Genomic DNA, 16,863 nt, shown 5'->3' with positions numbered 1-16,863 from the left:
AAATCACAGCATACAATCAATAAAGGCATTACCATTATAGCTATAACTTTTCTTATATATCATACTTTTATACTTCATGTCAAGATTTAAGATGGGGAACATATACAGTTGGAGGGGGGTACAGCATTGTGTAAACAGAGCTATGTTACATTGTGTCGTTCTATATGGGAGAATAAAATGAGTGCAAGAATAATTGTCAGACAACACAGAGCTGCTGCTAATGTGTAGACTGAACGTCACTTTATGACTGAATGACAAAATATAGTGTATTCAAATCACAGCATACAATCAATAAAGGCATTACCATTATAGCTATAACTTTTCTTATATATCATACTTTTATACTTCATGTGATTATTCACAAAACCCCACTAGCAAAAAACGTCATACTCTGCTATGGGGATGAGGCTGCTAGCCTTAGGAATGTGATCGTTGATCACCTCCATTAGCCTCCATTAGCCTCCATTAGCTTTGTAATTGTTTGGTAAATAAAAACACCAACAAAATAATTGTTTGGTAAATCAATGTACATATTATTATTATTATGTCTCTGTCTCTCTCTCTCTCTCTATGTCTCTCTCTGTCTCTCTCTCTCGCGGTCCGGGTCGAAAAGTCCGAAAAGTCGGGTCGAGAGCGGGTCGAATGGTCCGGGTCGAATAGTCCTGGGTCGAAATCTCTGGTGACCGTCGTTTAGACTCTCGTTGAGAGATTCGTCAGAATCGAAAAAAACCTCTACGAGAGTCTAAATGTTTGGGCTAACATGAAACAGTCACCCGTGCACCCAGTCCCAATGTTTGTAAACAAATAATTGGTCTATTGGTGAGTAGCAAAAACGTTCTTTTTATTTACGCTAAAGACGAGAAGCTGGTCTGCATTTATATGCGAGCCCCAGAAGTCATCGGTAACATAGCTCTAAATGCAACGACATTAGAGCTATGGACAAGAGCTAACCCGTCCCTAACATTCCTATTCTAGGGGTGAACATTAGCTGAAGATAGAAGATCTACAAGCTCATGATGCAATGCTTTTTGACATGTGAGCTTTTAGATGGGCTAGCCAAAAACAGCCCTGGGGGACCCGAGGCAACTCAGTTTTAGTATACCAAGTATATAGGGAGGGACGCGTGTTCATTTAACTCTCCTCTCGGTTAGATTTACATTAACACTCATTTTGCTGTGAATCACTGCACATCACATCATTTTCAGATATTGTTCCACATTGCCAGGGACATGCATTTCACGTAATCTCCCTAACAACGACAGCTCTCATGATATATCAAAATATAATGACCCCTAAAGACTCTTGGATAGAACCACCCCAGCTCACCACCACCCCCTACACCGCTGTGGTATATAGTGTGCCTTTATTGTCTCGCATATAAGAAGCAATGGAGCCAATCGTGGCAGTGAAAATGAAAGCCCATTCCTCATGTTGCTACTTTAGACTCTATCAGTGCACTGGCAGAGAGCAGTGAAGAGTATTTAGTTGACTAAAGGACATCTTCAGGCTGACAGGCCAGCAAACACCACTCTGACCCAGCACAGATTTCATTTTCTGGCCAACTTCAATTTTGGTGTGGTGCAGCTGAAAAATGTGTTTCACTGGGAGTTATTAATCAGTGATATCGCTTAGTCTTGTAAGCCTGGCTGTGTGGAGGAGAGGATACAACCAGGATAATTCAGTGGTGTCCAAGGTTGTAAATCAGGGTGACATCAAAGTTGATTTTATTGAAACAAAACACTGATATAGCCTAATGCTTTTAACCCATTAAACCCGGGAAAGCATTCGTGTAATTTTAGATTTTAACTCCTTTAGCCATATTTTATACTTTGGCTATTAAAAAATAGCAGATATACAAGCTCATAGCACGTCACATATATTGTGTGTGTGTGTGTGTGTGTGTGTGTGTGTGTGTGTGTGTGTGTGTGTGTGTGTGTGTGTGTGTGTGTGTGTGTGTGTGTGTGTGTGTGTGTGTGTGTGTGTGTGTGTGTGTGTGTGTGTGTGTGTGTGTGTGTGTGTGTGTGTGTGTGTGTGTGTGTGCGTGCGCAACCATTTTTAATTCAAATCATTGCTTCTGGTGGTCCCTGGAACAAAATATTTTGAGATGTCCTCGGCCAAATACATTGGGGGTCCTGACTTCTTGTCATGACAAAACATATGTTTGTCTGTCTGTGTCTGTCCATCAAAAAATCTCTTCCGTCAATCAATCAGACATGAGATCAGTTTGTAGGAGCATTTGAGGCAGCAGACTGATAATCATTAGTAATTAACATGGAACAGGCGACGGTGGTAAATCAGATGACTAAATGCGTTCCGCCAGGAGACACTGAAAGGCGCTTATCAGTACATCATAATGTTAAAAATCCACAGCAATTATTCTTCACAGAAGCGTGAAATTGATTCCAAACATTCTCTCTTCTCCTCTTCACAGTATTTGATCTCTGTTCTTCCGAGACGACCTTTGATAAAATTCAATTTCAAACATTTCATTCTTGCTTTTCACCTATCTCTGTCCTGAATGCCTGGATCTTTTGTCTTTTCAATTTGTTCTGTTAGTTTTTTCTGTCAAATAAAATAAACAGCCTTGAAGAGTTTGGCTTTGTTACTTTCAATTAGTCATTCTTGGCTTGCTAATACAGCATGTGACTCGGCCGTAAATGAATCAACTTGCTTTGAAAATAATTTGATGTTATTCATGCTGTTGTACTCCACGTACCACCTCTCCAAACCTCCCAGCAGTGCTGAGCAGCCACGTCAAACTTCGAATGACATTAAAGGGTCTTTGACATTCGGGTAGTTGGGGAGACACACTTTTATTTTCGTGGACAGTGCTGAGACAGCCCAGCTATCCACACAACTGACAAATCTAGAAGAGTTCCGTTTAGAGCTCTGAGAGACTGGTGCCACCCTGTGGAAACAGCCCGTTACAACATTATTATGCAGTGAGAAGTGCGAGTCTTAGTTACTCATACAACACACCTACCTGTCAAGAGGGATGCCATGCAGTTACGCTTGTCTCACAGTTTTTCAGCTTCCACAATGCGTTGCGTCATGCTGTAGTTACAGTACATCACATATGTCACATATGACTGGGTTCGAAATGAATGTAAACTTTGTCTAAAATAGTTGCAGCAGGAGACAGTCTGTGACTCCTATATAGAGCCGGAGAACTCAGCCGAAGCCATAGCTTTACAAAACACCTACAATTAGGAGCATACTTCCATGGGGCTTCCACAAGAGCACGTTGTGTTCAGGTAGTCATTACTGGGCTGGGCGGGCTGTGAATTACCTGCCTTTATAACTGTCAGTAGCAGCTGCAGTCAAGGCAGTTGTTCTCTCCTGCTGGAGGTGACTAGTGTGCTAGAGTTGGTGACAGTTGAAATGCAGGACAGGGGACTCGTAGCCCGCAGCAGCTGCAGGTGGAGAGTTATTTTCCAAAAATGGCCTTCAACCATTTTTTAGGGGGGGGGGGGGCATTATATTTATGATTATCCCAGAGTTTATTATCTAATTTCTCTGGGAAATAGAATATAAAATGTTATCAGTTCGTGTTGAAATGCCCTGTTGGAGACCTTTTTCAATTGTATTCAACTGGTGGACACATGAGTATTCTGAGCCCATATCATCGGTATAGAGTAGACCACCAAACCTTTGACAGTCTCTATCGTGGGTTTTTGGAATCTTTTCTGATTTTCGTCGCCCATGGGTAGAGATACAATGTTCCACACTCAAGTCTGTCAGTAGTTTTCACACACATAGCATGAAAACTACTGGCTAGTTTGACATGGAATATGCTGTGCACCTTCATGTCTCCCCCCAAAAGATCCCATGGCCTTTCCATAGCACCAAAGATATCTATTGCACGGATTTCCATGATTTTGGTGACCCAGTGACCTTTGCTAGTATACTAGTCTAGTTACTAGACTCTAGTATAACGCTTAGGCCAAACAGATAAGGGACAACTTCTGATATGTAAATACTAGTCCATATCTTAACAACACACACATATTATGTATAATAATTATATGGAAATTACTTAAAATTACAAGTTTTGAACAGGCGACATTACGAGTCGAGGAAGCTGCTAGATGTATTGCCAGTACTTTGAGTACAATATTGGCCTCTAAAAAATTAAAATACACATTGTAAATATCTAGCATTCAAAACCAGATATACGCTCTCTAGAGAAGCCCCTCTACTGTAAAAGGTTACATTAAATATATATCGCCGATATAAGTATCCTTGTATTTGTTTAGGTGAGTTTACCAGGATGGACGTCCCTCAACATCACATCACAGGGGCAGATTTCACAGTTCAAACATGCTTTTCCAACATTTATTGGAATGTCAAATTAAGTACTGTTTTTTCCCCACATTATTATCTATCCAGCATTTAAAAATGATCTGTTGCCCTGCTTTTAATGTTCTCAGCCATGGATGGACCCTACTGAGTTTGGTGACCTGATGGCCTTTCCTTTAGCACCACCTGTAGGCCACATTTTCCATGTTCCATGTTCAAGTTAACTCAAAGCCGAATGGGCCAAATGCAATGAAACCGGCAGAGTGTGTTCCTGCTCTCTGGAACATGAACCTAACTTTTTGAGTGGTTGATTCCATGACCTTTCCTCTAGTTCCGTCCATCATGTATTATGAAGCACCTATGACCTTAATGTGTGGTGTTATTACTGGTTCATTGTTTTGAAATTAAAATGGAGGACATTTTCAAGTATTTTTTATTTTGTATTTTATAAAAATTAAACAGTGAGTAGGCTACGTGTTTTGAGCTTCAAAGTTACAGAAACATTTGGAGAACGACATTAAATAGACAAGAGAGGGGAAAGAGAGAGAGAGAGAGAGAGAATAACTTCATAACCCAAAAGGAAATAGACAATGTACAACAGCATGGAATACTTGCATATTGACACAAACTCACACTAACCCTACATATCTACCACACGTCTATACAGAGACTCTTTTCTACAAACATACATAGTAGTATTTAACCACTTGAACCCCAGCATCCATATTCTGGGGGGAACATTAGCCAAAAATAGCAGTTCTACAAGCTTTTGGGCTTGTAGATCAACAATTTTTGGGGAAGACTGAAGAGTATACCAGCATAACAAGTACAGTTGTAACTCAGGTCCATTTCACTAACACTAGAGGGTTTAAGCGATTAATGCACATACCGGTATTTCACATAGAGTTTAAAGACCTAAAGGAACTGCTGTTCAATTGTCTCCTTACAGCAGACCATAATGGCACACGCTCCGGGCCAAACGGACTCGCTGTTTCAGAAATGTTATTTATTTTCCCATCCCTGGTGGGTCCAGAGGTGGCTTTCTGGAGTCCATGGAGAAAGGAGGGCTCCCACCCGGTGTGTGGGTGGGCTCAGATTACACATTACAGATTCTGGTGTCATGTGATTGGTGGATTTGCGGGAGTCCGTGATGGAAGCGAGGACATGGGGAGCGAGCTCGTTGTCCTCCAGTCATATCATGATCTATGTCACTGGTTCTCAACGTACGGTCCGGGGACCACCAGGGGTCCAAATGGACCCTTTTACAGGTCTGTAACTCAGAGAGGGTGTACGAATGGAACAAGGGTCCATTGGGTTCCATTTGTGAACTCTCAGTTACAGACCCGTAATGTTCCATTCAGACCCCTGTCAGGCCCCGGACCAGTCATTAAAAAACAATGATCTGTTAACAGGAAGCTGTTTTGACATTGCGTACTTAATGCCTGCTCTGGCGCATGTAGCCCCTGAGGAAGTCTTCGAAGCGCGGGGGGGCAGCGGCGTGCCGGACGGGCTCATCAGCGGCGGCCGGTTCATCGGCGGCAGGCTCGTCGGCGGCTGCCGGCGCGGACTCTGCGCGACGCAGGCGGCAGTTGTAGTCGAACTCAGGGTCACAGTGAGGGTCATCAGGAAAAACGATCCCGTCTGTGCCGGCGGGCTTCGCTGGGGCCTCGACGGCGGATGGCTTACCACAGCTGAAGTCAAACGGATGGCAGGCGGGCACGGCCGGAGCAGCTGGAGCTTTGATGTCGGCCTTGACTTTGGGGCCGTCGGCCTTGACGGGGGTGCAGTCCTTATCATAGTGCACAAAGCAGTCGTGGCCATCCTTGGTCTTGCCGGCGACACCGAGGTTGTAGCGTACCTGGTTGGTTGTTGATTGATTTGAATTGGGGGGAGGGGGGTTTGGTATTAAAACAAAGAAAAATACTTTGATGCAAAAAGAAGGTTGCACCCAGGAGATAATAATACATGCAAAATATTATGCAACACCCATTTCATTTCACTATGTTATTTAATACACTGGATGAAGACGCAATAGACAATTAATACACGCCAATTCAAAGAATCAATTATGCTAGGCTATTTAAAACTATTGACTATTTGTCTTTTAGTAGCCAGACTTCAGATTCAGACCTGGTGCTCAGGCAGCTGTGGTGGAGGGGGCTTGCGCAGGGCAGCCGCGGCATATAGCATGCAGAAGGGGTTGACGCGAGGATCACAGAACAGAGGAGCGGGTGCCGCTGGTTCTGGTGGAGGCGCTGGTGCGCTCTTTATTGGGTACTCCAGCACGGGCTTGGTGAGGCCAGACAGCTTGGTGGCAGTCAGGGGGTTGCAGCCCTCATCAAAAAGTGGGTTGCAATGCTGCTCTTTCGGGGCATCTTCACCGGCCAGGGGGGCAGGGGCCGCCACGTTGACTACGCACAGAGGGTCAGTGGCCGGGTCACATTTGGGATGGACCAGGTGGTAGAAGCCGGTTTGACCCTTCTGGACTAGGATGGGCTTACAGTAGGGGTCCTTGGGGTTGCAGTTCAAGGCGGCGTAGGACGGGGCTGGTCCAGGGGCAGGGCGGTAGCCATAGGCGGCCCTCAGGTGGTACTGCAGACACTCGACATCTTTAGGCTGGCAAATCCTCAGCAGCTCAGTCTTCTGCTCGGCGCTCAGGAAGGACTCTAGGACGGGGGCGTAGTAGTAGTAGCCAGTGGCGGTCCTCATGGGCATGGGCAGAAAAGGGGTGAGGATGGGTACCGGTCTCGGTGCTGGCTCTGGCTCAGGGGCTGGGGGTGGAGGTGGAGGAGGAGCCTTGTGAGCAAGGGGGTAGAGGCAGTAGGGGTCAACGTAAGGGTTGCAGTATCTTACGGTGGCAGCCTTGATGTCGGCGGGCATCACCACCGCCGCCTTGGGCTTGCTAGTGGACTCTGCGATGCACTCGGGGTCGTCAGAGTTGGCACAGGTCTTGTAGATCTCGCTGAGGTGGGCGAGGTAAGGGTTGAACGAGGGGCTCTCCTCGTTCTTGTGATTGTTCTGCAGCCAGGCCATGTACAGACGATCCAGGTCCTCAATCTGAGAGAAAGAGAGAAACTACAAGATCAGAGATCCTACAGTATTTATATTTTGGGGATCATATTTTCTTTCCCAAAAGGTTTTTGGAAATGAGCACAAGTAAGACAAGCTTAGCATTGTCTTAGAATATGTAAAGTTTCGGATCTGCTCTAGTGGACCACGTTAAGTTTTGCTTCTGCTCTAGTGGAATATGTTACATTGAATGAAGCATTGTGATTACAATGCTAAAATGCTAAAAGAAAGGACTCAATATGCCCTTGGATTACAAATACAATTTGTGCCCTGGCTGTATTATTGAGTGGAGCCCAAACATTTTTTTATATGTTGGGGAGAAACCACCTAATGTTCATTTTTCAGGAAATGAAAAATATATAATTTTTCCATGAAATTAAGAAAACCTTAAATTTTGAAAACAATGCAATACTGCTTCATTAAAGTTGGTATTGTGACTTGATATACAGTATTTTCAATTACTTCCATATGAGGGGGAGAGCTGGTGGAGTTGGTTGCTTTAGCAGACAGTTTGAGGGTCCAATGGAGTTGAGAGGTTTTGTCCGAAGCACTTTTTAATACTTTTCAAAAATGAGTTAGGTGGTTTCCTCCCGACAGCGACGATGTATTAAAGTAATCGTATAGATATAATATATGCCACTCACTCCTTCCTGGTTGTGGGTATCCATGAAGTATTTGTACCAGCCCCAGAAGTCGGGAAGCTTTTTGAGGTGGGGGATGGTGAGCATTGGGAAAGGGATCAGAGGAGAGAGACCAGGGATGTTCCTTCTGTGACGAACCAGTGTCTGCAGGTTACCAATGGCCTCGGCTTTTACATCTCTAGATACTGCAGAGAACGACCACAAAACTTCACATGAAATTATCTCTGTACATTTGTACAGTAAACAACTGTTATACAGTACAGTACATATGCGTGCACATACTGTACAGTACACAGTATAATCACGAGTGTTTTTAACCACATGAACCCCTATACTAGACCCCTGGGGTTTAAGTTGTTAAAATGGCATGTGTATCCACATGCATGTATGTCTTTGTAGATCGGAAGGTTGAATGTATGTTTAGAATCAGCAAACAACAGTCTTTGACCTTTCACATAAACCACATTTGACTTTCTGCATAAGTATTAAGTGCCAACGTGCCAAGTCCCCCACGGACACCCCTCACCTTCTGCCTCCTCCTGCTGTCCCACCGGAATGGCCCCCAGAAAGTCTGTAAAACAGAAAACGCCAACGGCATAGACATGAGCTGACAAGGACCAGATGTCTGTTTGCAGCTTTCTCCCTCCAGTCTTGGAGGAAAATGCTGACCTGCTAATAAGCCCCTGCACGAGCATGGCAGGCAGGCGCTGGGGTCTGTGCCCCCCCCCCCCCCCCCCCCCCCCCCCAGCATCCTGCAGATTGACACCCGCCTCCAGCCCGACGCCCCCCAACAACCCCTGCTTGGGTGTAGGCTTTGAACCAGGTAGTTGGGAGCCTGCATGCCTGTTTTTATATGGCTGTCAGAGGGAAACTAATAGAAGTTAACCTGTAAAACTACAAAGAGCATGGGCAATCCACACAAGAGTATGGCAAGAACGCTTAATGTACACACACACACACACACACACACACACACACACACACACACACACACACACACACACACACACATGCAATTATTGTTGCATGTTAAAATGTTTAGGGGGGGACATGTTCTGTGAACATCCCCTTTTCCATATGTTGAGTAAATGCGATACCAACAGGGGTTTCCTTCTGAAGTTTATGACCACAGAGGAAACGGCCATGTCAGCTGATTGTACACAGTAAAATCCTCTGTGTTCGTTTTATCCATTTGTGACTCTGAGAGTGTACAAATGCCCTTACGGGGTACATGTGGTTACATTTGCACACTCACAGACCCCTTTTCCACCGGTTGGTTCCCTATGGGAACCGGTTCAGTTATTTTTGGTTCTTAGTCCATGAGCCAGAGCTCCAAAATTGGTGGGAAAACTAGACCTATATTACATTGTTTATAGGTTCAATACAAGTAAATTAATACATGATAAGTTTGATAACCCTTCCACAGTAGTAGCTTTTTCATATTTTCGATTATTTTGCATAATTTCCTACATAATACCTAATTTGCATATTAAAAAATGTAAAATTTGTAATACAATAAATCATATCTTCGTCAATTGGGGAAGTTTCATGGTGATACAAATCTAATATAGGTATGGTTTTGCACATACAATTCATAATTAACGTTCTAAATTTGGAGCTCTGGCTCATGGACTAAAAACCAAAAAGAACTGAACCGGTTCCCATTGGGAACCAACCGGTGGAAAAGGGGCCTCAGAGAAAAATGAACACAGTGATTTTACTGGTGCAGTGGAGACTAGTGGTCCCTCACAGTTATTAATGAGGAAAAGGCTCGCAGGCTCCCCGAGGACGAGGAAAGATTTTGATCTACTTGAGCGCTGCATGTCTTCACCTCAAGCTAACATGTCACCTAGCTGTTTTAAACAAGATAAGAGGTAATGGCTGTTTTATCATTCTGTGCCATAGATTAGGTCCCAGTGCCACTTATTAAAACATTAAGGGGAACAGCTTAATGTTGCCTGCAGTGGGGCTTGGTAATGAACTGCATCAAAGCTTCAAAGCAGGTAAATTCCATTAAAGTCTCTCACCTGGTAATAAAACAATAGCTAGCAGAATTCCAGTGTGGACCAGGGAAAGCGACAGTCTTCCAGCGCATGCCATCTTCTGTTTGGTGTGCTTCCTGGGGCCAAAAGCAAAAGAGTAATATGCAGTATTATGGGAAATGTTTTCTTGTTGATATAGGTTCCCAAGCTGTGCTCACTATTTAAAAAACGAATTGGTTAACTAATGAAAAGGCATGTAACGATTCACTCAACTCACGATACGATTCGTATCACGATATGAGGTTCACGATACGATCTTTCACGATATTAAAAAATATATGTTTTAAAGATTTTTTTTTTTTTTTTTAATTTTATATAATTTATCTTCCCTCCTGAGATTTTTTATTTAACTACATTGCAAAAAAAGTAGCATTACTTTTGACAGTGCAGAAACATAATTGCCTTCCTTGATGAGTATCAACGACCATCACCTGGGCACAGTCACAGACACACACAGCTCCCCTCTACAGTGCTCTACTACTGAAAGTGACTATCATTTCTCTCCAAAAGCACTTGAATATGATGGAATATGACGAAAGCCCCCCAAAAAATGTTTTAAATCGAAATTTAAAACAAATTTTTATTTCAATGAATCGATTCATATCGTCGGGATTAATATCGATATATATCGATATACAATATATCGTTATATGCCTACTGAGATATGCAAAAACTGTGACAACAGCCTAGGTACAATTATAACAAGTTTAACAGCTTTAACAGCAAAAAACTTTCTTCTGAAAGTAATCTGACAGGATAGATTGTCACCTACAGTTTTATATAACTATAAAAAACAGTGGATTTCTCCAAATATAATCCAGTTGCAGGTAGTTGCTGTTTACAACTAAACGTCAGCAACAACAGAACCTTTCAACTCCTTCTCATTCCAGCTTGGGCTGTAAATTAATCACCGCTAGCACAGTGATTGAGCACATAGTCCTAAACAAATCCTCTGTGATTTTAAAATCACTCGACTCAATCCAATCCAGTTGGAAGAAGTCAAGGTCACCTAATAACTGTGTAACTGTAAAAGGGGGAAAAAGGTGGTTTATTATAAATCCATCACCTACTATACCTGTAAGGGTGCAGAAGTATTGACCTCCTGGGTTCACCTCAAGAGAGTAGGGACACCACACCTCTGGGAGCCAGTGGCAGGGAGTCACCGCGCTGTAGTTGTCTGAGCTGTGTCGACCCTATACCTCTCTGCCTCCCTGTATGGGACGGATGGGCAGAGAAACATTTTTAAGGAGCCCCGTGATCATTAAAAACAAAAAGGCATGTCATATGGCTCCGGCATGCTGTTTGGCGCTGCGGGATTGGCTCCTGCGCCGATGATCGACCGACCAATGGGGGTCCTGTAATTAGGAGAGGTGAGCAGCAGAGAGCCTGTTGTTGATGCAGGAAGAGTAAACGGAGTGCCATTTATGCGTATGGTTTGTTTCTTCGCGTGTTTGCAATTTGGGGTAAATGTTGAGAGGTGGCAATAGCCACTGCTTGTTGTGAAATGTCTATATCACACACTGTGGGTGTGGACTGACTTTAAACTGTTCAATTCCACAAAGCAATTTACTTGGTAGTACCTGCGGCTGTGGCAATTTTATAGCTGTTTAACACTATTCATTCAATTCAAGCAATTCGGCTCTTTGGGCTACAAACGGCCATAGGTCAGCCAAATGTGCTGACCTCATCACATTTGTGAAAACGGCTATGGCCGTTAAAAAAAGAAAGTAAAAAAAAGTTAAAATACCGTAGTAAAGTAAATGACCCCCTCATACCTTTGTACTTTGACTTTTTTGTATTCAGGACTTTTATTTGTAACAATGTATTTCTACACTGTGGTATTGCTAATATTAAAGTAGTGATGATAGCTAATAATTAGAATGCCCCCCCCCCCCCCCCCCCCCCCCAAAAGGAGCAGGTTAATGGTAAAAAATAAATAAATGAATAAATAAAATAAAATATGGGGTACAAAAATGAAGATGGATGTGACACCACATACACACAATGTTTTGTTTTGCTTTTTGTATCTCATTTGTCTTCTACAATATAAAGTGAGAAGTCCTCTACCTGCCATCACCCATACAGTACAAGTACAGTCTGTATTTTAAACCCTGTAGGCTGTTCACTACCTTACTCTCTTGTCGTCATTTCAGAGCTAACAGCTGTACTTAATTACTGCACTTCAGTGCTGCTGCTGCTCCAACGTTTGATCCAGTGGTTAGATGCACTTTTGGTTGCATCAGTTTTTCTGCAGTGTTACTGCTCTATATAAAGTGTTTTGAGAAAATGTGTGATTTGTCACTATAATAAAATGTCATTGAAATTAAATGAAATGCATTCAAAGTGGATGTGGTCATTATGTATCATTATGAGTGAGGCGCATCAAATATACATAAACATTAGTGAGAAAACAAGCTGATTTTTTTCCCCCTCTATTCCCAAAAAGCATACTTTTCCTGAAAACATTTGGGTTTCCATCCCACTGCCTTGTTACATGGAGGCAGGCAGCTGGAGTCATCAGGGAGGCAGGCCTCATGGAGGCCCCTAATGAAGGCATGCAGCTGTCGTTAATGCTGTATAAGGTAGGGTCATTAGCACTATGCTGCCAGCTCCTGTTGTGTACGCTGTGCCACGTTGCTCCCACAGGCTGAGCCAGAGGACTATACTTTAGCAAGCTAACAAGCTTGGATAAATACAACTATACATACAACACAAGTTTCGTTTTTTACTATATACTTTGTGTGCACTCATTTCCCAATACAATACAAAGACGTGTGTGTGTGTGTGTGTGTGTGTGTGTGTGTGTGTGTGTGTGTGTGTGTGTGTGTGTGTGTGTGTGTGTGTGTGTGTGTGTGTGTGTGTGTGTGTGTGTGTGTGTGTGTGTGTGTGTGTGTGTGTGTGTGTGTGTGTGTGTGTGTGTGCGTGCGTGCGTGCGTGCGTGCGTGCGTGCGTGCGTGCGTGCGTGCTACAGCAACAAAGCATCAAAAGTAGCAGATGCAAAGCTCGAAACACAGCACAAAGCGACACGTTTTGAGCTTGTAGATCTGATACTTTTGAATCCTGAAATGTAACAGTTTTGGACATAATGAGGTTTCCACCCGACAGAGACGATATATACAAAGTTAAAGTTGTCTGTGTCCAAATTATGCCCAAATATGGAGAGTCCCAACATCATCATTCCAGATGTCATTCTAATCAGCGTTGTTGCCGGTATACAAAGGTTGACGTCAGTACTAATTGCCATTGTTAGGCAACGGTATGTGTGTGGCATCAGACCAGCGCTCGATCAGCGAGAGAGAGAGGGACAGGAACAGGGGAAGGGAGGAAGGAAAAGGGAGAGAAGTTATGTGTGACGTCAGACCAGAGCTTGATCAAGGTTCAAGGTTGTCTTTATTTGTCTCCATTAGGAGAAATCTGTCTTGGAGTCACAGCTGCATACAAATAACACATTCACAGAAAGAAAAGAAAAAGATAACTAATTCTAATTTATAGAACATAAAAACAGAGATATTGCACACATTCCCTTGATAAAGTGCAACTAGTCAAAGTGCATCTAGTCAGTTATGGTTGCTGCCATTTAGCAATCTCTGATTGAGCATTTTGATTGACAGAGGAACAAACGAGTGTTTAAATCTATTATACACACCGTGGAGTTCTATATCTCCTACCGGATGGCATTAGCTCGTACTCTCTGTTTAATACATGCAAAAGGTCAGATAAAATATTCCGAGCTTATCTTATTATTACTGCTTGTTCAAAAATGTCCTGAGGAGTGATGATCAGCACGAGGGATTGCGAGAGTGAGAGGGAGGGAGAGAGCATATATATATATATATATATATATATATAATAGGCTCTCTCCCTCCCTATATATATATTATTGTCTCCACCAGGCCGAAGGCATGGGGAGAGAGTATGTTTTGCACTCCGTCCGTCCGTCCGTGTGTCCGTCCGTCCGTCCGTCCGTGTGTCCGTCCGTCCGTCCGTCTGTGAACAGCTAATCTCCGGCACCGTTAACCCGGTCGATGCCAAATTTTGCACACACACTCCCTGGATGCCAACGATGAACCTCTGCCCCAAAATGTCCAGAACGGCCTGTTATAGCGCCACCAGGAGGCCGACTTTTGAAATACACATTTTTTTATATTACTCCTCCAGATTCTGTCAAAAAATCCAGCAAATCGTTACACACTATCTCTATAGTCATGTGTTCAAGATGGATCTGTCCGATATTTCATATTCCACCCTAATTGACTAACATAGGCTTTCAAAGTTTGCAGGATTGGCCCTTTTGAAACAAAACGCCTCAAATCATGAATGCAGCGTGCTGTTTACGTGAAATCTTTCACAGACTTTCCTACTAGGCTGAGGAATATATCCCACCCTTTTCACATAGTCCTGTTATAGCGCCACCAACAGGTGGATTATTGCAAAACTCAAATCATCCAATTGCCATTAATGGAACAAATGGCACCCTTTTCACATTGTCCTATTATAGCGCCACCAGGAGGCCACAACCTGACCTGGCCTGGTGGAGACCTGTGCCCCGAGGGGCACTTTTTCTAGTTATATATTATTTTTTTCTCCTTAAATCTTTTTATTTTTCTCTTTGTGTTGTACTCCAACATGATAAGTGTTTCACTGACATGACTTGTGACAACTTAGCCTCAAGTCAACCTACCACCATCCCTGCAATTTACACATTTCAGAATTTCTGGGCCTGTCACTGGAGAAGACAAGTGCCTCTCTTCCTCATGTTGACATATGTTGGCTTGTTGCTGCTGGTCAAACACAACAGTAGAAATGTGGGGAAAGGGACACGCCTGATAATGTCTAAGCATGGAAAATCCATGCCAAGTGAAATTTCTGTTAAGAACCCATAAAGCGGTTAAATGCTACTACTGGAAGAATAGCTCATTAAAAAAAAACAGATGCTCATAAAAAAATGATGATGCCTGACAACAACTTTCTTAACCATGGTCTATTGCTGGTCCTCTTAAGTTGTACTTCAAGTGCATGAAGACAAGAGGAGTAATAATCATGTTTAATTTGTAACAAAACAGAGTGCATGTTTACCACAGAAACCAAAAAGTGTAAAGGGAATAATGTGAAGGGCATGCTTTCCCTCAAACTGAATTTACATATTTCCTATGATCTGAGACAGCTCTGTGTTTAGCTTTGGGAATTAGAACATTTCTCTCAAAGGCTAGATGACTGCCAAAATTCTCATATTATTGTCAAAATGTAGTATTCTAACAAGCAACACAGAGGAAGGATAGTTTTCAGGGGATGGCCTATTTAGTATAGTATTGTGCTGGATCATTTGCATAAAGTAATTTGTTGTTAAAAGCTAAAATACAATTACAAGTCTCTCTTTTATTATAATGTAGCAGCTGTGTGTGTGTGTGTGTGTGTGTCTGTGTGTGTGTGCGCGCGTGTGCGTGTGAACTCCCCATTGCAATTAGAACTGCAAACTCACAATTTACAATTACAATTTACAATTTAGGCATTTAGCAGACTCTTAATCCAGAGCGATTTACATTAGGCAAGAACAAAAAAGCATGGGAATACATCACATATATAAAATGCATTTATCTTGAAACATGCGTAAGCTAAGAACGTAACTAGAACATATCTATATAATGACACTATACATATAAACTATACAGATATACTATACTATAACTCATTCCCAATCTTCCGCCGTAGTCTGAACACTCACCTCTTCAGACTCCACCTTAGCCCGTAACACTGCCAAAAGCACTTGCCCTAGCCTTGACGACCTTGCAGGCAAATGCAAAGGCTTTAGTCTTTATATAATTTAGATAGCACAATTATGTAGACATAGCATTCTATAGTGTTTATACTGTTTTATACTTAGTTTTATTGTAGATATTCTACTGTTAGAAGGATGTTAGGTTCTTAGTTTACTTATGATCCTAGTTGACTATGTATTTGATGTACGACGGAGTTAAGAGTGTGCTAAATGCCTAAATTGTAAAGTATGTGTGCCATGTTTCCTTTGTAAATCCTTTCCCAGTCACCCTCCGCACTAAACATTCTCTCATGTCTAGCTTTGGGTGTGTGATATGTTTATTCAGTAACTGGGGTCTCCCTGTCTCTCCTGCTCTTTAATAAAGAGAAAATGCATTTTCAGGTCGCGATACCAATTTAATCAGGAGTGAGAACTCAATACAGGATAAACAAGTGAAATTGGAAGTGAAGACACAAAGAAATGAGCAGACAAAATTAGAATTGGAACACTATAAAATTGAAGCTGATAGTGATACTCTCTCCTGATTGGATGAAATTGGCAACCCGACTGGAAATGTATTTTCTGTTTTATTAAAGAGCTGGAGAGACTGTTACTGAACAAACACTAGTGATGGGTATTCTTGGCAAGAACCTCATGATACAATACACATCACAATACGATTGTATCACGATATATTGCGATGCTGTGCATATTGATATATATATATATATATTTAAGATGATCACTGGTAGGCGAACTAGCTATAGTACAGTGACATCTACCAATGGTTTCTATGCATGGGAACGGTTTTCTTTTAGTATCACAATACTACGGCCTGGAGTATCAAAATAAAATATTGCGATATATTGCCATATCGATTGTAGCCCATCTCTAACAAACACTCTATAATAATAATAATAATATCTCAAACTTATATAGCGCTTTTCTGAGTACCCAAAGACGCTTTACATGGGGTGGCTTTACAGAGGTAACAGCAAGATAAAAACAACTATTAGAAAAAGGAAAAACACTAAAAGCTAAAAAACATTAAAAAGAA

The 16,863-nt window shown here is 42.4% G+C and overlaps 1 protein-coding gene across 1 annotated transcript; it reads right to left on the bottom strand.

Moving 5' to 3' along the window:
• Nucleotides 1–5,734: 5,734 nt before the first annotated feature.
• and2 (actinodin2) lies at nt 5,735–12,125 on the bottom strand (the record flags this gene model as incomplete). Its single annotated transcript, XM_079529337.1, has 6 exons — nt 5,735–6,157; nt 6,430–7,356; nt 8,013–8,194; nt 8,536–8,580; nt 11,188–11,262; nt 12,119–12,125. 6 exons carry the CDS (start codon nt 12,123–12,125, stop codon nt 5,735–5,737), a joined length of 1,659 nt encoding a protein of 552 aa, XP_079385463.1.
• Nucleotides 12,126–16,863: the final 4,738 nt, after the last annotated feature.

This window comes from Electrona antarctica, assembly GCF_951216825.1.
Source record: "Electrona antarctica genome assembly, chromosome: 19".
In the NCBI taxonomy this organism is placed as follows: Eukaryota; Metazoa; Chordata; class Actinopteri; order Myctophiformes; family Myctophidae; genus Electrona; species Electrona antarctica.
Note: the sequence above shows the minus strand (reverse complement) of the source record. Positions and strands in the feature narration are given on the sequence as shown.